The sequence below is a fragment of the Coturnix japonica genome, chromosome Z (assembly GCF_001577835.2).
Source record: "Coturnix japonica isolate 7356 chromosome Z, Coturnix japonica 2.1, whole genome shotgun sequence".
Classification (NCBI taxonomy): domain Eukaryota; kingdom Metazoa; phylum Chordata; class Aves; order Galliformes; family Phasianidae; genus Coturnix; species Coturnix japonica.
In genome coordinates this window covers 34,167,931-34,191,784 of record NC_029547.1, presented here as the reverse complement: position 1 = coordinate 34,191,784, position 23,854 = coordinate 34,167,931, and the positions used below count along the sequence as shown (strand labels likewise).

The 23,854-nt window shown below is 38.4% G+C and overlaps 1 protein-coding gene across 1 annotated transcript; it reads right to left on the bottom strand.

Moving 5' to 3' along the window:
* Window positions 1–568: 568 nt before the first annotated feature.
* CEP78 (centrosomal protein 78) lies at window positions 569–23,330 on the bottom strand. The gene is given in 18 exon segments (XM_015849188.1): window positions 569–998; window positions 1,001–1,315; window positions 1,317–1,385; window positions 2,850–3,003; window positions 4,405–4,571; window positions 6,497–6,574; window positions 9,433–9,576; window positions 10,640–10,685; window positions 11,566–11,701; window positions 13,151–13,259; window positions 16,480–16,544; window positions 16,785–16,898; window positions 18,462–18,636; window positions 20,001–20,104; window positions 20,590–20,662; window positions 21,258–21,433; window positions 21,653–21,922; window positions 23,144–23,330. Coding segments are annotated over 18 exon segments (2,490 nt in total). The 5' UTR covers window positions 23,310–23,330; the 3' UTR covers window positions 569–869.
* Window positions 23,331–23,854: the final 524 nt, after the last annotated feature.

Sequence of the window (23,854 nt, the reverse complement as noted above, 5' to 3'; positions counted from 1 at the left end):
AATTAGTGAAGAAAACGATAATTATAGAACAAAATTACCATGCCTGACTCTTGACTGCCTATTCATAGCAACTGTACAGATATAAAAAATAAATACTGTACTGTTTTTAGCACCATACTGAAGTACATCTACTGTGCAAAGAAGTAATTTCTGCACAGCCTCATGCAATTCGAAGTCTGTTGCTACATGCCACAGATGGCAGTTGCAAGACTGCTGCCTGTGAAAAGACAGCAAGTAGTAGCAGGAGGAAAAATCCCCAGAGTTTTGAAACAATTATGTTCTTCTAGCTTTATGTACTCACATTTCTCTAGCTTCTGAGAGCAACCTGAGTTGACTAGACACTCTTCAGAGGTACCTTCCACAATATATTATACTTTGAATTGCAATCAGCCATAATGACAGTATTTAAACATTCTAGACACATTCACACTTTCGCATCCGAAAGTTATGCTTGTGAATATCATACCCCCATAGTTAGGCATGAACTGGTATTCCCCCCAAAAACCACTGCGTTCACTCCCACTGCAACAGACAAAAATAAATAAAAACAAAAATAAACAAAAATAAATAAATTTGTACTGTTTTATTAGCCCAAAACTTTTACACTTTATAAGAAGATCTATGATAAACAAAACCACACTCCAGGAAATTCTTTTCAAGTGGTAAGAAGTGAATGGTACCAGTAAATAATTCATTTCAAGAAAAAAAAAAAAGTTGTTAACAAGTGGTGCAAACATGAAACAAAATTACAGCAGCATGGAATGCTAAGTCTTCAAGTCTACATTACTTTACAGAAAGTTTCTCAACTCACACATAAGCATTAAGGACACATTTTCAATCCTACACACATAAAGAACAGTCAAAACATTTCAGGTGTTGGCAATACTTTGTATGCTTTCTTGTATTTCAGATGCAGATCCTACAGTATCAGTTCCAGAACGGTCTACCATCTGCAGTCTACTTTGCTCTTCTCTTTCTCCATCATTAGCAATTAAAGTTTTTCAGTCACTTTAGGGATGTATTTCTTTGAAGAACAATTTTTGCTTTTTCCATCAGAAGAAGTGAATGTTCCGCTACCATTATTTTTAACGTTCACACTGGAATCAGTAAATAAATTCAGACTAGTAACCAACTGCCTTGCTGAATGATGTCCTTTTGCTTGTTCATTCTGTTTGACTCTCCTCTCAGACAATGCTGGAGTGCTACTTCGAGATTTATCCTCTTTGGTTTGGTTAGTTGCTTGAGCTTCATCTTCTTTCCATAAGGCTGGCTGCAGCTGCTGCACAGCAGTCTGACATTCATGCATCTCTTTAAACAGCAGAGAAATTCACAATCATCTGAGATTGAGATGTGCCAGGAGAAAGCTGGATGTTCCCATCTCTGTTCTGAAATAAGAGATTCTAATAAATATACTGATAGAGATATATAGAGAGAAATCCAGCACTGCAACATGCTTGAATCTGCATAGCAAAATGAAGTATTAATGTAACTTAGAAAACATTCAAAGATAAGAGCAGCCACATAACCTTTATTACCTACAAAGCAACCAAGTTTCAGAAGTTTGCTAGGCTGGTAATGACAGAGTAGGTGTATTTCACTGTTTCTCTACTAGCTTGAACTTTATGCTACAAAATTGAATCAGTCGTACTACAGGAGCCAAAGCACAATCACTACCAACATTATGAAACACCTGAAATTCACTGTGCTGTGAGTTTACAGCAGCTTGATACCAGTAATCTATCCTACACTTAGCTGCCAAAAGATTATAAACTATGCAATACTAGGAGGTAAGTATGAGATAGCATAAACATTAGTTGGACGTTTTTGTATTCATCTTTTGCCACATATAAATTAAACACTTTCAATTCAAGCTTCTAAGTGTATTGGATTAGAAAAAACATGGTTTAAGTTAGCTCTGTGAACAACTTAATATCACAATGAAACCACTGTTGCAAGTGGAACCACAGCAATGTGAAACAACTTATGATAGAATTACTCAATTACTCCCACTACTTTTAACAGATTCCAACTGCAAAAGTGGAAAATGCTTTTAACAGCATTAAAAAAAACAACAACCATCCACTCCTTATTACTTTGTTTTGGAAGCTCACAGTGTTCTTACAGAATTTGGAACACTTCATGGGGAAGACATTCAGTAAGAGAAACATACTGGAATGTGGAATGATTTTTTAGTTAGGTAGTATCATCCAACTTTAGAAAACTGTTGGCAGCCTGCTATCTTGTTAAAGTAAACCTAAATAATATTCTTGAAAAAATACCCCCAAATTTCTTTTATCTGTTGTATTTGAAGTATAAACTAAAACTGTACGTTGCTAATCTTACAGATGTACAGTGGCCTGGAATTCGTGGCATGGCTTACCTCAGAATCTGACAGGACTGAAAACATACACTTGAAAGACATTCCTACTTTTTAGTGAGCATGCTGTACTAAATTAAGAAGTTATTTAAACCACTATGTATATTTTTAAATATCTCTAAAAAACTTGTCATTATATTTTCTGATTTTAATGGATCGGTATGGCAGCTTCATATTTCAGAATAAGATGCAAGAAAATTACCATCACAACCTTCTTTAGTGTACACTAAAGAAGATGGTAGTACATCTTCAAAATACCTTTTCTGTTCTAAATGCTGATTATTTAAAAAAAAAAAAACAAAAAAAAACTGAAGCACTGAATTGCTATCATCTGTGAAATACAGCTACAGAAAAAGATTGTGATAATTGGATCATCGGGTTAACCATTACTGTCCAGAGTAGTGATACTGCCAAAAAATACACTGAAATAGCATCAAGTACATCACAACCAGAATTCAATCTATAGACTGACTTTGCTATTTTGGGTATGCTCTTGTTTTCCTTCTTCCAAAGACTTCTCCTTTAGCATATTAACAGGTTTACTGACAGTAGAATTCATCTGTGGGTGTCCCAAAAGACCAAAATCTGATTGCTCTATCCCAGCCAATACAGCAAGTTGTCCAAGTCTGTAAAACAAAGTTAAAGAAAAAAAGATAAAACTACATAAGCTATACATGTACATTTAGCTACATAAAAGACCTAAAAATTTTAAACCAGAAGAAACAGCATCTATTTGAACTTCTAAAGACATTCTTCCATTTTTAAGAGGGCCCATAATAGACTACTAAAGATCAAAACAAGTGGCAAAAGCTATTTTCTCATCTTTGCACAAATTAGCTTGCATGTATTAAACTGACAGTTTCTCAACTCAGTGTTACCAGGAGAAGTAATGAAATTCTTCCAGTCAGCATTGATTCCAAAACAGGATGCTGGCAAACAATCTCCCTGTCAGGTAGAACAAAGACTAAAACTTTATCACTCAAGCAGAAACTTGGTACACATCCCTCGAACTAGCATCACCTTTAACAGCCAAATCCAATTATACGCTTCACAGATACAGTCATAATGCTTTTCCTGCCAGCTTCAAAGTCAGCCAAATCTGTCAGTTTGAGGTTTGTTTGCCTGAGTTTCAGTAAGTGAGAAGATGCTGCCAACATCTGAGAGCATAGCACAGCAGAGAAGCTTACTGAGGAAACAAGTTTTTGTGATTGGCATTTTCTAAGTTTCAGAGCAGCTCCCTAAGTGAAAGAACCTATGATGAGCATTATTCAATTACTCCCAGTAATTTAAACTGATTGCAACTGTAGAATACTTCAGAGTGAACTCTACATTGAGCTTCATTACTGTAATTTGTAGGGTTGGTGAGAGGTGAGCAGGCGGCAGGGAGGGCAAATAAGCCGGTAGTCTTCTCTGAACATATCAGTAGGCTACAGCATACTTTCACATCTTTCCCTCATTCTAACAGGGAAGTATGCCATGCCTTGCTAAATAAGCTTTACAAGAACAAGCTTAAGGACTTAATTTTGATGAATGAGAAAAATAAACCAACTCAGACACTACAAAACATGTCAGAATCATAATACAAACTTTAATCAATATTCTCTTGAATATTTTAAGTTCTAATAAACAATCCAGAATTTAAGTACAGAGGATATCTTCATCCATTTTGCTTTCTATCAGTCAGCAGAAGGAGCCCCAAAACTTTCTGAAGCCAGCTCAACTGCACTGTAAGTCTTTTGAGCCACAGAACTGCTAGAAGCAACAGACAATCCAGCAAAGATTGAGCTAAGATGTTTTAAAAGCAGTTTTCTTGTCCTTTGGAACACAATTCTTCCAAATTTTTTTGAAGGATGAGTACTTGAATTCAGTGGGACAGTGCTTGTATCACTGAACAACAGGGAATGAACAGCAAGGATGTACAGAAATTTGTTTTTCTCTTAGCTCTTTACTAGTTCATTTCTAGGGAGCTGAAGGAAGAAGGCAACGTAATTCATTCAGAGGCAGTTAAACTCAAAGTGAGAACTTACCCAGCATCTTTAAGAAGGTCTAAAAAAGCATGAAACTTTTGGAAAGAGTTCTCAATGCTGCCTAGAACACCTTCATCTTCCAAAATCATGTTGGTTACTGACTGCGTATGAAGAGCCTCAGATAGAGAAGAATTTAGATTTCTCAGCTTTGCATTTTCAACTTCCAGCTAAAGAAAAAAGTAAAGCCATTCCTATCATTCCCAGTTCAAAAAATAAGCAAACACCATCTTTGCAAGCTTACAGAGAAATATCACAAAACGAAATACACAAGATAATTGATAGCAAGCTTCCTGTACCAGAAATATTCAGACCACTGCCACATGGAACATGTTTGTTTATCTACAGATGCAATCCTATGCTACTGTAAGTGAACTTATGTCAGGAACTCAAAGCTGATGACTCAGCACTGCCTTCAGTATGTATTGAACAGCACAGAGCAAGTGCAAGCAAAAAGCCACTATTTTTAAATCACATAACTGCATATGTACAATACATTCACAAATAACTTACTCCGACCTATAACAAAGGCCATAGTGAAGGCCATTATGCTATGTTTATCTCTCTGTATCAGAAAGAATGCATATTATCTATCTCGCCTGCTCTGTGCGTGTCAAAAACGCACAAATCTTACTGTTAAACTAGTAAGTGAACAACTACTACTTACTACTCAGATTATCCCTTCCCAAAAGGCAAAGTATAGGTCCAAGCAGTCTAGTATGAGAAAGACAGATATCCTGCAGGGGATATTTAGCCTAGCAAGTATAACTATCAGAGCCCACTGGTGCACTTCACATTACAGAATAGGAATATCCACATGAAGAATAAAAATGAACCTTGTAGAATACAGATTCTTTTTGGGGAAATTTGCTCACTGTACTGGGCACCATTTATTGTTCAAGTTTAAAAAGGTGCCACCACTGTCGGAATCAGAGAAGGGCCTGGGTTGAAAACAACCACAATCATAATCCAGTTTCAACCCCCCGGCTATGTGCAGGGTTGCCAACCACCAGATCAGGCTGCCCAGAACCACATCCAGCCTGGCCCCGAGTGCCTCCAAGGATGGGGCATCCACAACGTCCTTGGGCAACCACCCTCTGAGTGAAAAACTTCCTCATAATACCTAACCTAAACCTCCCCATCTCAGCTTAAAACCATTCCTCCTTGTCCTATCACTGCCAACCTAAGTAGTCATTTAACCCTTCTGTTCGTACACTCCCTTCAAGTACTGAAAGACCACAATGAGGTCTCCCCAGAGCCTTCTCCAAGCTAAACAAGCCCAGATCCCTCAACCTTTCTTCACAGGAGAGGTGCTCCAGCCATCTGATCATCTTAGTGGCCCTCCTCTGGCCTCATTTCAAGAACTCTGCATCTTTCTTATATGGGGGGGCCCAGGCCTGGATGCAGTACTCCAGATGGGGCCTCACAGGAACTGAGCAGACAGTGATAATCACCTCTCTCTCCCTGCTGGCCATCCCTTTTTTATTCATCCTACTGCAGATCACGCCTAAGAATAAAATCTATTTATTTACACTACATTAACTCTTTGCTACAGAATTCTGCTTACTGATTACCCTTAAATCAAAAGGGTCTTATGTAGGTCAGCAAGAGCAAATCGTAGTGACAGCTAACATGCTACTTACCCATAAATGCATCTGAGATTTTCATCATCAATAGGAACAGTTTAAAACAAAAACAACAACAACAAAAAAACAAAGGAACAGCATAATAAGATACATATTTACTCAGTGAAACTCAAAGTACTGCAACTGTTACAAATTTCAAGCAGAATGTATCATTTTCTCACAGAAAACAAATGCCAAAATGCTCATTTTTGTAACTAATACACCTGAAAAGAACAAAGTATATTGGAAGATCAGCATGGCCAGGAGTTCAAGGCTCTGGAATAGGTTCAACAGAACAAACATTACCAAATGTAGATTTCATCATTGTCCTTAGGCTAGCAAATGATCCATATAACTTTGAACTGAAGTTCTGGAAGCTATGAGGTTAGGGAGTTATTGAAAATTACTCCAAATAAGTAAGCCAGTTGTTTGATTGGTGTAAAGATAAATAGTTAGTTAGGAATGACTACCTCCATTATCCGTTCCTCAGCCATTATTCTTGCTCTTCGTTCCTCCTTTAGTTTTTCCTTGAATTCTTCTAGCTCCAGCTATCAAAAAAACAGAAGATTTATTTCCAAATGTATTACACATGAACAAAAAAATAAAAGTAAATTTTAAGATTTTCAATATTTCTGAACTACATTCTCATGAAGATCTAGCTCTGACAGTTCAAACTCCCTCTAGTGGAAGGAACAAGTATTTATCAGACCTATTTAAGCAGAAATTAAGTTTGGTTAACTAAGCATTTTTTGTTTAAATGAAAACAAAACTGTATTTCACTGAATATTTTGCATAAATCCTTTTCTTGAGCAGAAGGATGTTAAGTTCTCAAGATGCTACATGATGAAGTCAAACTCTAGTCATTCAGTCACCTCAAAGATGTTTGATCTTAGCTGGCACACTGGCAGTCTAAGGAGTTTTCACCTCTTACTGTTTACTCCCATGCTGCAGTCTCGTCACCGTGCTACACATACGACTGTCCCAATTCAGTAGCAGACCATGCCAAATCTTGCTACAACTGAGCATTCTGATTGCTTCTCAGCTAGATCAACTTCTCAATCACCCATGCAGTAATGCTAATTAACAATAGAACCTAAGTCCAGCCAGCACAGTTGAAGTGTCCATCACTTCCTGTCTCACATTATTAGACACAGACTTCTGCCATTCATCTTGGTCTATCTCTGAAATTCAACCAATCACACTGGCCAGTAATTAACACAGCTGAAAACTAACATGGAAAAATACCACTTTTTGCCAAAACAGCATGTTCAATCATCTTGCCATAAGATAAACAGAAAATGATACATGATAGGAAAAGACAATCAAGAAATGGAAGAAAAGATGAAGGGAAAGTAGACCTCACAATTAAATGCTGATGAGAAGTTCCATTCTGCCATGGTGTGAAACACTGCTTTTACATCAGCATAACAAAAAGGGATGGGAATTGCCCAATACTGCTTAAGCAGTGCTATCAGATACACAACTACAGCACTGGGTAGTGTTTTGGTTATCAAATATATTAAGGACATAACTGTTCCTTCTGATGTTTCTGACAGAACCCCCTGCCTTCCATTTTGTGTCCACTGCTTCTTGTACTGGCACTTGGCACTGAAGGGACTAGCTCTGTGTCACTTCATGAATTTATATACATTAGTATGATTCCCCCTGAGCCTTTTCATCTTCAGGCTTAACAGCTTAATAAACAGCCTTCCCTCATAAGAGAGATGTAATTTTCATGGCTGTTCCCTGGACTCTTCACCAGGATGTCCATTTCTCTGTTACACTGGGAAGCCTAGAACTGAACACAGCACTTTGGGTATGGTATCACCAGGACTGAGTAGAGCTCAACCTGCTGAGAACCCTTTCTAATGCAGCGCAGAATACTACTGACCATCTTCACTGGCCTTCAGTGTTGGCTATTTTCAAACTGGCGTGCACCAGGAAATTAAGGGGCTTTTATGCAAAGTTCCCTTCTTTCAAGGTGGCTCCCAGTATCTTCTACTGGTGCCTAGAGTTGTTCAGCTCCAAGTCACTGGACTTCAAAGTTCTCCTCGTTGAACTTCTTCACACTTCAATTTCTAATTGTTGTGTCTTGGAAATAATGTTCCACTCTCACCAAATACCAGGAACACAAAGATCAAGTAGTTCCTGAAAACAGCGAAGTTCTTGCTGCATACATGCTTCTGGTACAATATTCATATGATATGAATTTCTGTGATTCCAACTATGCTCTAGATTGTCTTCAACGCTCTCTGTGCAGCACAATATCAGTGTGCTGCACATGAACAGTATTAATATGAAACCACCTAAGAGGAAAAAAGCTCTTACACAACTTCAACTCTCAGGCCCACAGAGAACATTCCTGAATAAAATTTCTAAATGACAGACCTAAAACATATATTACCTGAAAAAAGTCACATTACTATTTACCCTGCATTTGTAGTCATTTTGCTTTTCCTATCAACTCCTAAGCTATCCTAACTTGGCAACTGAATGTACACCTGCAATGTCAAAGTTTTGACTTTGCTGTGGCTATATAAAAACAGCTCTATCATCCCAGTACTTATAGACATGAGCAGTTAGTGCACAACATTTAGTGGACAATGACAGCCATCACGAAATACAACTTCAGGTCTTATTTTAAGCAGTATGTACTTGGAGGCAATACAGCTTCTCCACTCAAATTTCAAATCTTAGCAACATCTGAGGTATAACCCAGTCTCTGAGTGAGCATGTTATTTTTATAACAGTGCTACATTAAAACAGTAGAGTTATGGAGTTGCTTTAACATGCCTTTTGTTTTCATTTCATTAGAATGTGCCCTGTGAATATATTTGTACCAATAGTCTCACTACTACTCTTAATTTTTCTTTTTAGAACTACCAAACTAGCAGCAGGAATAAAGAACAAATGTGCTAAAGCACACTGCTGACTTGCTAAGTTTTACACCAGCCAGGACCCTTAAATCCTTCTCAACAGGGCTACTCTCAAGTTCTCCCATTTTGTATACATATCTGGGAATATCTTGACCTAAGTGCAAAATCTTGCACCCTGCTTTGTTAAACCACATTAGGTTCATAAAGACCCACTGTTCAAGTTTACCAAGGTCCCTCTGGATGGCATCCTTTCCTTCTGCTTTATCAGCCAATCCACTTAACTTGGTGTCATGAGCAATCTTGCTGAGGGTACACTCAATCCCATCGTCTACATCACAATAAAGATGTTGAAGAGTAGTGGACCCCTGGGAGATATTGCTTGTTACTGACCTCCGTTTGCACACAGAGCCATTGACCACAACGCAATCACCCAACCAATTCCTTATCCACCTAATATTCTACCCTTCAAACACAGAGGATTTGATTTTACAGGTCTTCATGAAGTATAAGGCACAGTACATACTTCTTACCTGGAATTGTTGATACTTTGTTACATTAACCTTATCTAGAGATTTTGTCAAATCAGGATGAAGAATAACATTTTCTAGATCTTCAGTCTCTTCAGTTTCAGATGTTGAAGCACTTTCTACTGTCACTTTCACAGGAACATCCGTCTGATTGCACCAGAAAACAAAACCCAGCCACAGTATCAATCCATGCAATAAGATAAACTGAATAGCATCAAACGCCTTAAATGCAAAGCTTTCCACAAGTCCATTAAAACGCATATTCAGCCTGCCCAACTATGCAGCTTCTTCCTGATGTACAGAGAAGAAGAGAGGACTGGGAGGGGACAAAATTGGGATAGGAAGATGGTGCAGGAAAGCAACTTCCTCCCTCACCCCACCTACTCTTCCCCCTTCCCTTCCCCTACCCCTCCCATTCGGTAGTTTCACAGAGGGGTTCAAACTCACAGTATCACAGTCTTGTGCGAGTTGGAAGGGACCTTAGAGATCATCGAGTCCAACCCCCGGGATTCAAGCCTCCTGTGTAGCAGAGCGGCACTTCTACCACTTGCGCCACAGGGGGGATTTGAATCTGGGCCTCCAGTGTTGCAAAGTGGCATCCTTAACCACTGTGCCACCGGAGGCACACAACTTGAGTACCTAAAGCTAAGTAGTCCAAAAGCAGGAGAAGAACAGGAAGAGAGAAAGCAGGAAGAGAGAAAAAGAATCATAGTATCATAGTCATAGTCTCCTGCGGGTTGGAAGGGACCTTAGAGATCACCGAGTCCAACCCCCCAGGATTCGAGCCTCTGTGTAGCAGAGCAGCACTTCTACCACTTGCGCCACAGGGGGAATTTGAACCCAGGGCCTCCAGTGTTGCAACGCGGCATTCCTACCACTTGCGCCACCGGGGCACACTCAAGTGTAGTATCTGTTCTTGTCAGTTTAAATAGAATGTGAACTCTTCTTAAAGCCTCAGGATGGGTTATGTCTACCCAAGCCCAGCTTCCCAATTAAAGTAAGAAAAAAAGGCAGAGAAAGAAAAGGAAATAAATTAAGTACCAAAGTTTCAAACAAATGCTGAAGAAAGCTTATTTTGCACTTCCACGAGACAAAGAAACTAAGTTAAAATGTTTTGGTTTCAACTTTTAGATAGTAAGATTCTAATGAGCACACATCTTTTTATAAGGACTCATCCAATTAATAAACTGTCATATGAGTAAGAAAGTACCTCAATCTTCAGTGGTAACTCCTCAGAATTGTCCACTGGCCCTCCCCTGAAAAGTTAGAAAGAAAATATTTTGAAGACAGAAATTTATCATGTCATCATTGATGCCTTTACTTCTAGACACAGGGACCGAGGAAAGGTGATGAAGTAACTTAAAACAGTGTTAGACCCTTCTCACATTCCTTTAACATTCAATACATCCACGTTCTGCTCTGCTACTATTCCTATTTAATCACTACTAAGGGCAGTGTTACTGGATGCTAACAACACTTTCAATAGGTAACTTGTTTTGTTTATTATGAAACCAGGAGAATTTGGTGTCCAGTACCTCTAGAAGAAAAAAGCTTAAAAATAGTTATGATAGAGCATTACATAATTTTTTGTATGCTTATTTGAACAACCTCAACTTTGAGAATACAAGATCTAAGGATCTACGATTATCAGGGTTTTATACTACAACTACCAAGTGTTACTACAACTTCCAAGTGTTAGAAAATGAATTTTTTCTTCGACTTCATACTGTTTAGACACTTACTAGGCATTAATAATGTTGACAGTAAGAAAACAATACAGAAAGAAAAGACAGGCTGATAACCTAGACAGCTTGAACTGGATGCCAGATTATACTACAAACTCAGAAAAGTAAGTTACATTTTCAGCTACACTGAGTCTGATAAATTATATTAATGAGAGAACAAGTCAGCAAGATTTTTGTACACTTTTCCCTTCCTATGGTGTATATTTTAAAAATTTACTCAAGCAGGATTTGTAACACCCTCAAAGCATGTTCCTATTCTCAGAAAGTTTTTTTTTTTAAATGTTCAACTTTCAAACATGTACTTAAGAGAAAAAAAAAAAAGCTGTCCTCTCCTATATTTTTCATGCAGTTCTTAATGCTTTGACATTCTCCCCTCATAGTAAGGACTCACCTGCACCTCTTTGCACGTTCTGCAGTGCGCCAGGGAAGGAAGCCTTTTGCGCCTGGTGGTAGTGGTTTTGGTGAATAGCTGTCTTTCACAGGTGTAGTCTTTTTCCCAGGACTCACAGACTTTTTAGAGGTTAATCCTGTATTGAATAGCAAAAATAGAAGAAAATTCATGATAGCTAGGTATTTACACATGAAGTCACAATTTACTATTTATAAGCAAAATCTCCAATGTACTAACAGGGGCTGTGGGAAATCATTTAAGTCTTATTTTGCTGAAGTAAGCAAGAACCAACTTTTGTTTTTCTTCTCAAAAGGAGGGCTGGCCCACTAATCTGCACACAGTCTGCTAATATGCTTAAATGCTGTATCACAAAAGGAAGCAAAGTTCTACAGCCAAGGAGTTTTATTCTTATTAACTATTTGAGTTATTCAACTAACTTCTCCTAACTTTCAGCTCAGGCAGCCCAAGTAGAAAATAATGCAATGCATGTTCTTTAAATAGCCCTCTAGTGGTCCCAGTGAGAAAAGTATTTTTAAAATTTTCCAAGATGCTCACATCTAAAGCTGCAATTTGTGTTGATCACTGCCACAGACCGCCAGCAATACCACCACTTAAGTGGAATAATAATGAAAATTCATATTTACTGTTTCAGCCTTTTGTCATTGTTCAAGTCATACACTGTAATTCAAGAAAAATTTAGAATAAGCCTTAGGGAGAATGATCACCAAGGCTTTTTGTATCAGTAAAAGTAACAAGCTCAAAACTGTTAAATGAGATGGGACTCAAGTTACTCCTTTGAGAGCAAGCAGCAAAGCAAATAATTTCTTTCAATGGTGCAAAAACACAGAGCTGTAGTAACTGCATTCCAAATTTCAGTTTGTTCTCAGCAAGTAAATAAGAGACTGGCCGAGTTTGTTATTTTTCAGCATTCTTCTCCCTTTCTGATTCCTGTGTTTAAGTACAGCGTTCTGTTTTCCCATCGCTCTGATCATCAGAGTTTATGTGTACAGATTTTAATTTGATTCATGCTTACCTCTTTACTTCCAGATAACCAGAACAAAGATGAAAGAGCCAAATGCATTACAGCAAAGTTTTCAGCAACATATTCAGAAGTGGTGTATTTCAACTGTGAGTATTTATAAATATTCACAATACCTATGCAATTTTAAACACACTGTTTATAATGGGCTTATATGAAGTTAAAATAAAAAAAAAAAGAACATTCTTTGTATATCAGTAAAAGAAAAATCATTCTTGCTTGTTTTGGTAGAGGACAGTCTGCTACAGAAAGATTAGAGAAACCAGAAAAAAAAGGCAGCTCACTACCAGCAAGTGTACTAGAGGCAAACACCTGTAGGGCGGATGCACTCAGAACTCAAGTCAGTGTATTCTACTCTTTTCCCAGCCATATATCTAGCAACATTAAAAGCAGGAGTGAATTTGCTATAGAAATGCCTGATAGTAGAAGACATAATTGAGTATAAACTAAATTTTCCTTGAAGGAAGATTCTGCAGAACACTGAGATTTAAACACATTGACTGTAGGAACTTAAGAAACTTCTAAAGAAAATAAAGACAAAATTACCAATACGAATAGTAGCTTTTCCTTTTCGACCACTTCCTAGGACAATAGTTCTTTTCTTTGGTCTAGCTTTCAAAACATCCTTGGAAGACGGGGAAGACAGCCACTTATACTAGGATTTATAAAGTAAGAAATGTTACTTCAGTAGGTGATATTTTAAAAGGTGCTCATTTAAGATGAAGGGATTTTTTGTTAGATGTAGGCCTCTGCTTGTTATATACAACTTAATAAAACTGTAAAGCTAGGGCAAATTAAAAAAAAAATCCCACAATGCCCCAGCTCAGACAGATTCAGTGCAAGTCTGAATGCTACATTATCAGCAAAACACTTTTCCTTTTATAGAGAAAATAAAAGCACCAATTCTATAAAAGGAAACTCTGGCTCTTGCTTTTCATTCTCTACAGAAAGCTGTCTTACTAGGAATGACTAGCTCAGGCCAAGGTTCTCCAAAGCAATAAAAACCTAACTTACATGATTTTATTACTATCAAAATCAGTATTTAAAAAAAAAAAATAAAAAGTTTAATTTTCATTGCCTCTAGCAAAAAAGCCTCCTTACAAAGAAAGAACACCCAATTTACAATTAAGACAGTGACAACCAAAAGCAATTGTTTATATTTTTATGGTAATAGGTTTATTCTTTAAAGGTTCCTCATCTGCCAATTACTTTTATTATTATTATTATTCCATGTAGACAATCAAGTTACTATGTCACAATGTTTTCAGTGTGCATAATTAGTACAAAATTCACTACTGAATTTGTTTCACAGGAAACAAATACTAATGCAAATACTATTTGCATTACTATTAGCCCTAAGCCCTACAGCAGAGTACAATGAACAGTAAGCTGATGTCACACCTACCTAGTGCATAGGGAAGATCATTTATTGTGATCGACCAATTCCAGCAGTTTAATCACTGGCAGGACCTTTCCTCTCCCACTGCCATTCCCTCCTCCACACTGTTTTTTGTGGTGACTTAAATAAGCCTTATATAAGCTACATTTTGACCAAGCTCTTGACAGGTGTAAGCTGTTGATTTTATTTTGTAGTTGGAAATGAACTCCAAACTTTTGAGAGTAAAAATAACCTGTTTTACTACACACATTAAACAGCAGCTATTAATAGGTTAAACTTGACATTCACCTACACAAGAGAAGTGCTGCTAGGATAATACTACTTTAAGGAGCCCTTTATATTTGTGGGAAAATTTCTTACATTCAGAGGCTTTACTTAACAAACCACCTTATAAATTTATATGCTACTGAAAAGCACAGAAGTGATTCATGCTTTTCTCCGTAAGAGATGAAGGACTGTTGTGACTGACAGCCAATGAAAAAGTCGTAACAGTACATTAAAGGTTACGACAGTCATTAAGTACATAATCTTCTGTAGTTAGTACAGCTTATTATAACAATGCCACTCAAAAGTCCACTTAACTCCTTCTTTAGGAAGCAACACACCAGCAACTTATCTTTTTTTTTTTCCTGTCTTGACAAGCAGGTTAGACAAAAACCATATTTCACATAGTAGGCACCCTGCTCATGTGGTATAGAACAGAGCTCAGTATATATCTGAAGTGTGACAGATTCCACATTTTCTGAATTCTACTCATGGAATTTGTAGCAGTTAGCCTGGCAAGTTAGAAAGCTGTAAGTAGAGATAGATGAATCTGAAGAATGACCAAGGGATAGTCATTCATGGAAATCTTTAGCTGCCTCTACAGGGTAGATGAGTTAGGTAACTTCTTACAAGAACAAGCCATAGACTAGTTTCAGACAAAGTTACACAACGTCAGAACAAGGGAAAATGGCTTTAAAGTAAAAGTGGAGATTAAGGTTAAATGTTACAAGCAAATTTCTTACTCAGATGGTGGTAAGGCGCTGGCACAGGTTGCCTAGAAAAGCTGTGGGTGCCCCATCGTGAGAAGTGGACAGGACCCTGGGCAGCCTGACCTGGGGGTAGCAACCTTACCCACAGGAGGAAGATGGAACTGGGTGATCATTGAGCTCCCTTCCAACCCAAGCCATTCTGTGATGGTATACCCGACGACACTTACATTTAATCTTTCAGTTTTTATGTAAAAGAAAAAAAAAAAAAAAAAACCTACACAAAAAAAATAACACACCCACATTGACTTCTAGTATATAACACGTCAAGATATTACCTTCACAAAACTCAACAGTTTTTCTCTTCATTATATTAATGCTTATGTAATTGAGCTTAAAAAAAAAAAAGACATCAACTGTAAAAACTGAGGATAGTAAATGTTTCAGTTTCAAAAGAAACCACAGTTGGTACTACAACATCAAATGTTTGCATTCATCTGGCCGAACAGGAGGATTATCCCGTTCTGAATGTCTCCACTGTTACCATGATAAGCAGTAAATGCTACTTACAAGAGACCACCCCCAGAGCTTATGAGATAATAGATATAGTCTGATGTGTTGCAATTTGTGGGAAAAAAAGCTGTTATCTACTAGCAAGCTGTTGATCCGTTACTTTTTATATTGTTAACTGTATATGCAGGACTGTTAGCACTGACAGTAAAGTACACTACACTGCACTATTCTGGCAGATATAAAACAAGTGTCTTAAGTAGAGCAATCTCACCTTGAGCTGCATTCTCTCTAGGCAGATACCATTTCCATGTCATACCTGCAACATTTTCTAAGTGCTAACTGCATTTGCAAAGGAGAAAAAGTTTTTCACAGTTTCTCGAAAAAGTTAAAAAAAGACATCGAAATGGAAAACCATATTAATTCAGGAGATGCCAAATGAAATCCTCAGTTAATTAAATTCTCTCTATAGAACACACAGCTCTGACTTTCAATCTTTTTCAAAGCCAAAAGGGCAATAAGCTCCAAAACAAGATCTGTGATTGCTACACTTCTCAGAAAACAAGAGTAAGTGTACACCCACTTGCTTACTAGCTCTCTGGGCAACTAATTCAGATTTTTATGTTATATACAAAAGATTTAGTATCTAAATGGCACAAATATTTTATAGAAGTTACTCCAAGCGCTATATTGAGTATTAGATACTAAGATTTCAAAGGGTGCTGTTCATCTCTATAACTTTTTTCTTTTAAAGATGGTTAATACTGGGAAGAATAGTCTTGAGTAACTTAAAAATTGATTATGTAAATTATCAATAATATTATCAAAATAAATTGAGTTTTAAATAAAGTTTTTTTTTAACGCTTAAGTGTCACTTTCTTATCAGTAACTGGAATAGCTGCATTAGATTAATTCTGGACAAATCCTTGCAAAGAAAACAAAAACCAAAATCAAGCCAGGTACAAGAAAAACAAAACAAAATGCCTACCACATACCTCTGAATTACCACTATTTCCATTCAAGAGAACTCTTTCAATGACGTTTTTCATCAAAACACGATCTAGAATGAATCAAGACGTCTTAAGAATTCACTACGAGAGAATTTCCTATGAAACAAATCTTTATAAATCACTGGATAAGTAGTGGCTGCCCCCATCTCTTCAGCCATTTTTAAGAGCCTAAGGAAAATACTGTTGCAGGCTTTTTCCTTGAAAGTAGTATATTTTCCCCCACTGACGTTATTAGAAAAAAAAAAAAAAAAAAATCGACAAAGACGACAGAGGCAGCTATAGATACATACCAATCAATGGATTTTTTCTTATATCAAGAACCACTAATGTTGTATTAGTTTGGAGAGCATCTAATAATGACCTTGCTCCTTCATTGGATATTCCACACTGCTGTAAATCAAGTGCTAAAATATTCAGAGATTAAAAAAAAACATTAGTCAATGGCATAACTTTTAGTGAATATCTAATACAATTTAATCCACACCTGTTGAAAACCATGTTTCAACATGAATAGAGAACATTACAGCAACAACTCTGTGTGAAAATATTAATAACTCTTTCACATCTGAAATTCATAATCAGTATTACAGACCAACATTAAGAAATAAATGCTAAACAACTGCAAAGGAAGGAATATAAAATCACAGTTAAGTCACTGTAATTGAAAATTCCCCGAAGATTTATTTCTGGATACCAATTAATTCAGCTGCCCAGAGTCACAGGCTGCAAAATTTGAACCTTTTTTAAGTATTTCTAAGGAGAGAGACCACACAGCCTCAGTGGACAACATGTACCAGTGCATTTGCTCCACAGCAAAATATCTCTCTTAATGTTTCCAATGGAAACCCCCATGCTTCCATTTGTGCCCATTGTCTCTTTTCTTGTAAATGAGCACAGCTGAATAGAATCCAGCTCCATTTTTTTTTTTTCCCCTCCCTTCTCTCAGACAGCTATACATTTGAGGAAGCCTGCCCTTAAGACTTCTCTCTCCAGGCTAAACAGCAAATAGCTCCCTCAGCCTTTCCTCACAGGTGACACTCTCCTGTCCCTTGAACATCCTAGATGTCCTCTGTGAGAAGCTCTGAAGTAGATTAATCTCTCTCCTCTCCATGAGCACACTACTCCAGGTGTGGCGTCCTCCTCAGTGCCAAGTAGTGAGGACAGATCATTTTCCTCTAGCTGCTACCAGCACTTCTAATGGATGACAGCCTTCTCTGTCACAAAGGCAAACAGCTGGCTCACAGTCAACTTTGTTTATAAAAGGACCCCATGTGTCCTTTACTGCTAAGCTCCTTTCCAGACAGTCAGCCCTCAGCATGTACAGCTACATGAGATTATTCCTTCCCAGGTGCAGGACTTCTGAACTTGCATTTACTGCACTGAATCTCTCCAGTTTGCTGAGGACCCTCTGGATGGCAGCATTTTTCCATCTTCCCGAAAAAGCAAAGCAATGCTCACTGGCCTACAATTCCCCACAATCATTCTTTCTGCCCTTACTGAAAACAGGATTAACATTTTCCTCTTCCAATCACCTAGGTCAATCAAGACTGAGACTGAACTCACAATGACATCTGGGATCTCTCAGCACTTCTGAGTGCACCCCATCAGGACCCATAGATGCCCAGTTTGCTTAAGTAATCTCTAACCTGATATTCTTACATCAATATGCATGTTATCTGTGCATCTGGCTCTGATGCTCAGGTATTGAAATAACTTAATTCCATGTGCAGAATGCTTTGAATTGTACCATTGGTATTCATCATTTCATACAGACATATGATAGAACAAATTACTTCTCCAGTATCCTACAGGACACTTCCTCTAAGAAGAGGTTGCTTTTCAAAGAGATAATTCTTTCCTAGATAAATAGGAAGATAAATAGAGCAAATTACATTTGCTCTAACACACAGCAAACTTTATTTCCTGTCCGCCTTTACTATATCTCAGGAGTCAGTATTTCACAATACCTTTAAGCCACAGGTCTTCTCCCAAACAATCTGCAAAGGCACTTGCTCCTCTATCTCCAACAAGCATGTTGCAGTTGAAAGTAACACGCCTCAAGCCTGTCATATAGTCAAGGTCTGGTCTCCTGTAACGCAAACTTTCAACCCAAGCTTCACTGTGTCTTTTCATTGCCTGGTGCTTTGAAATAAGGAGTTACCAAATGTGAAGACAAAGCCATTATAAATAACAAACAGATAATAACTAGTATTTAATGGCTTGTGTGTGAAGCATTTATATTAGCTGACAGTTTAAGAACTACAGGTCGTGCTTCAGAATTACAGGTAAGTCATTTTTGTTCTCATCATCTATTTCATAGCAAAGTCATTAAATATCAACAGAGAATTCTAAACAACTTACCACCTTCTTTGCCCACTTACAATGCATCATTAATAAGACATACACAGTAGGAAATTTTGTGCTCTCACACAAGCAAAAGTTAACATCAATTAGAATACCGTGATAGTCACAAGCTTATTAATTAGTAGTTTGTCAACAACAAACAATTTCATTATTTCTACTAAACGCTTGAGAATACTTCAGACATTTTGAAACATATGTGACAATGATGAAAGCACTTCTCAAAACAGCTATCATTTACAGCCCAAATCCTCACAGAAAGCAAAACATGAAGACAGTCAAAACTGTTATTTCTTCAAGCAAAACCTGTTAAGACAGACCACATTTAATTTCCTACACCGTAAATACGCTTCTTCTGCATTCAGTTTCACAAATTTCAGAAAGACTGTTCACACACTTAGCATCACATTTGCTTTGGTTAGAGCTTGAAAGAAAAAAAACAAAACAAGTGTTCAACAGCACACGTTAATTTAACATTCAGAGTCAAGGAAATATATAATAACTACAACAAAAAGCAGGCCTGTACATTCACTGCCACTTACAATGACAACTCATTTATTCATTATCCAATCCCACTACATTTTAATAAATTGGGAAATACTTGGAAGAGGATATAAGAGAACATGTATCTAAAACAGACATGCTGCTTCCTTTGAGCTCAGAATTATTATAACAAAATGATCAGCATGTACAACACACGGAATAGCCTGCACTTTTCTTAGTGTTAATCAGAATGTTTTCCTTTACTATAGCTTAAGTTATATACTAAGACGTTCATACCTACTTCAGTAACAATTCAGTCTCCATGATAATCAGTTATAAGCTTACGAAATTCATCACAATAAAATTAGTTCAGCATTAGAAAAGGTAAAATCACAATAGCCCTCTCACAATGAAATTACAGCTTTCAGGATATAAATATATTTTAAGAGGGCAATCTGTGACATAGCTGCCATAACCTTTCTTCCCTGAGACGATTTCAAGTCATGAACCATTCCCTGAGCTCGATACAACATACTGAATAGCAGTTCTTTTGTTAACAAATTAAAAAATGGGACAGATTTCTTACAAGCTGAATTTAGTTGCTGTTCTTAGTTATTAAGGTTACTGTGTAAATTTAGCTCCAAGAAATGAGATGAAATTACCTTTAATACATTCATCATGTGTTCTGCACCTCGCCAGGTAAGGCTACACCCTGTGAAATTAACATATCGGATAGTAGCTGAATTCTTCACACTCTGACAGACAGCTGAGAAAACAAAAAAAAGCACACACACTAAGTACACAAACCACAATCAGGTTATCAAAACAAACATCTTTTCACTATCTTATTAAGAAGCTGAATCAACTTCTGTAGGCAAATGCCATGACAAAGAACGGGTCAAAGATGCTGCTGTAAAATTCTGTATTTTAGCACAGGTGTTTAGCAAAGATTATCTGATTGTGCAAGAAAATGTTATTTCAGTCTACTCATCTCAACAGGATGAGGAAAGTTCATCTCAAACTTTAACCTCATAACTGCTGGAAATAAAACCATAAGTATAATTATTAAGTAAGTTCAGCTTTTTGCCAGTGTCGAGAAAGCACAATCAAGTCTAAATAACGTAGACACGAATAAAATGTATTTTGTTATTTTAATCACTACAAATTTAGAACAGGAAGTACTTCAAAAACTAATCCACTTGAAGACTATAAGAAAAAAGTATATTGACACATTTTTGATTCTTAACTTACTTTCTAATCCTCCATCTCCAATTGGACAGTGGGCTAAAGAAATGCTCTCTAGAGATGAAGTTGTGGCCATACCCTTCAGAATGAAAACAGCATTTTTATTGATTAAAAAAAAAACACAAACAAATAAAGAGAAGTCCAAGTCACTACAAGAAACCTTAAGGAGCTGGTTGGAAGGTTAGAGCTCACTTCAAACTAATTCATTTTGTCTTAACACAGAAGGAGCCCAGCCTACAGGCTAAAAGCACCACTTCCTTTTCTAGAAGCCACTCAAAAGCAAACTACAGACAGTATTCTAATTAACACACCTTAAAGACCTGCTTTACTCTCCTTGGTGTATCACCACTTTTCTCCTGCCATTTACAGTAAGTGTAGTTACAAGTATAAGTTGTATACAGCCACATACAACACAAGGAAGTTGTTAATAACTTTTGCATAAGTCTTCCTTAATCATAGGGCACAGGGAAGCTATATAAATTTGACAGATTTTGACAGAAAAAACAGTGTTACACTAAATGTCTCAAAAGAATCACACATACCCTGGATAACACAGAAGTGTTAGAACAGTCACATTTTTATGCATTATATATTTGTCACAGATGAAGTTTAGTTGCTACTTCTCTTAGGTTCCAATCATTTTTTCATTTATTTGTACAGCAATAAAGTCTCACCTTTGTTAGAAGTATTAGATCTCTCTCCCTCAGAAGCAAACCTTGCAGTTCTAAATTTTTTAGTACATCTGAAATGCTGAGACAGCCTTTGAGAGCTTTGCATAGTTGGCCAGTCAAATCCTTTGATCTAATTGCTGGAATTCTCCTTCTAAAGTAAGTTTTATATCTTTCAGCACCTAGTAAACAAAAATTTACACAGTGATAACCCCCAATCTCTACTGACTTAGAAGTAACCATAATTACAAAACATTTTGTTGCTGCTGCTTTTAAATAAAAATAATTCCTTGGATGGTTCAATTCCTCCTTTTCAAGTATTTAATCACACAGAAGCTTTACACCATAAATTTTAACATATACATCAACATATTAATCCTCCAGAGCCACTACTTACAAACCTGATTCTCCAAGACCTTGTTGATGAAAACATCTTATTCCAACAGAAGTCAGCGTCTTATCATGCCTAATAGCATCTAAAAGTGGTGTCCAGTCAGCAGCTTTGATGCTATCTACAGTTAGGTCAAGAGTACCCTGAGTCAGGTTAGCTTTCACAGCTTTCAGAGGAACAGAGCCTTGAACAGCACAAAGATGTTCATAGTGTGAGTAGAAATCCAGCATGCATTGTCTTCTTATTTTGACTGAGTCAATCATTTCTCCACTTGATGTTTCTGTAAAATAATGAAAAAATGTATCAGCTTTTTCCAACAAGAAATTGAAAAAAAAAAAAGACATCAATAATTTTAGTTGCTGTATTCAAGACAACGCTTGAACTACCCATTTAAGCACAGCTGAATATGGGGGGGGGGGCACGACACAGAAAAAGCTACATGTTGGTATTTGAATAAAACCACAAAAATCTAACATTTGAACAGAAACTGCTAAGTTCACATTTTCATCTTAAATCTTAATTTAGTTGCATCAGCATCTGCAGGTTCCTGAAAATTCCTGCAAGCCCTGAAAATCTCCTGACCCAAAATCAAAAAATACGAAGGACTATTCCTAGCAGAACTAGCTGTGATCGTCTCTAGTAGAATCATGGAACAGCCTGGGTTGAAAACGACCACAATGATCATCCTGTTTCAACCAACCCCCCTGCTATGTGGAGGGTTGCCAACCACCAGACCAGGCTGCCCAGAGCCACATCCAGCCTGGCCTTCAGTGCCTCCAGGGATAGGGTATCCACAGCCTCCCTGGGTAGCCTGTTCCAGTGCGACACCACACTGAGTGAAAAACTTCCTCCTAATATCTAACCTAAACCTCCACTTTCTCAGTTTTAAACCATTCCCCCTTGTCCTATCACTATCTACCCTTGTAAAAAGTTGACCTGCAATCAAAAGTCTGAATTCCCTTTGCTTTTAATATTTATTTATTTATTGCAAATTGGCTCAAGATAGAATTAAGTATCCCACACAGGATGCCAAATAGCAACATTACGAACTTCTGTTCATACTGTTAAAGGCTACAAAGCCTCAAGAATCCTCGGAAACATTCTGAATGGAGAAGAATTATCGGCCACGTGCGAGCATGTGATGACTGCTACTTCTAAGAGTACAATTTCGGATTTAAAGTTATTACTTCAGTGACTGAAATTATATAACACCGTCCTTAGTTCCTCTGCTCCCATTTACTTACTGCCCGCCGCCACCAGGGGCGCTGCTGCCCTCCCTCCGTCCCTCCCTGCCTCCCTCCGCGCCCCGCCTTCCTGACAACGCGTATCTCCTAAGCCGCACAAAGCGCACAGAGCCCCGACCAGCCCGAGCCGCCTCCCCCCTCCACCCGCCTCCCCCCCTCCACGGCCACCTCCTTCCCCCACCAGCCCAGCCCCGAGGCTCGCCCGCCACGTCCAGGAGCGGGCTCGGGGCTGACCTCGCAGCTCCTCCCCACTCTACCAGCACCTCCGCCGTTCCGCCGCCGCCCGCCCCGGCGCGGTGCCGCCCCTACACGCGTAGCCGTTCCCTTGGCAGCCAACCGCCCGCCGCCACGTGGCGCAGCAAACCGGCTCCAACACAGGTCGTGGCGAACAGCCCTATCCCCCGGCCCCTCTTTTTCATGCATTCAAAATGGCCGCGCCCAGCGGCCGCCCCTCCCCGCGTGGGGCCGTGCTCCCCGCCGTCCTCCCCGCCGGCAGCGCGGGGCGGGGCGGGAGGGAGGGGAGGGTTTCGTTGTGCTGCGAGTCTTGTTGTGCTGCGAGGCTTGAAGACGAGTGCGGCGCACCGGCCTTAGTTGTGAGGCTTGAAGGCGGCCTGTTTGTGCCTTGGGTAAAGCTGGCACCTGGGAAATAGTTCGTAGGGGTTCTGGTGGTTGTATATCACAGCTTCCCTTTTCTAAGAGAGCTTTTAAGGAAGGGCTGGAAAAACAGCAAGCGTGTTGCCTACTGTTCTTGTATCCGTGCTACCAGAGATGCATGTTACAGTCACTGTGAGCTGAACATACTGCAGCATTTTGGCTGCCAGCAGTAGCTGGTCTGAATGGTGTGAGAGCAAACAAACCCTTTTTCCCTCATCACATTTCTCATTACTTTGCTGGCTTAATTCATGAAGGCCCAGTTGCAGTTCCTACTGGAGAGACCTTGATAGCGCTCAGTGGAGGGCATTAGAGGT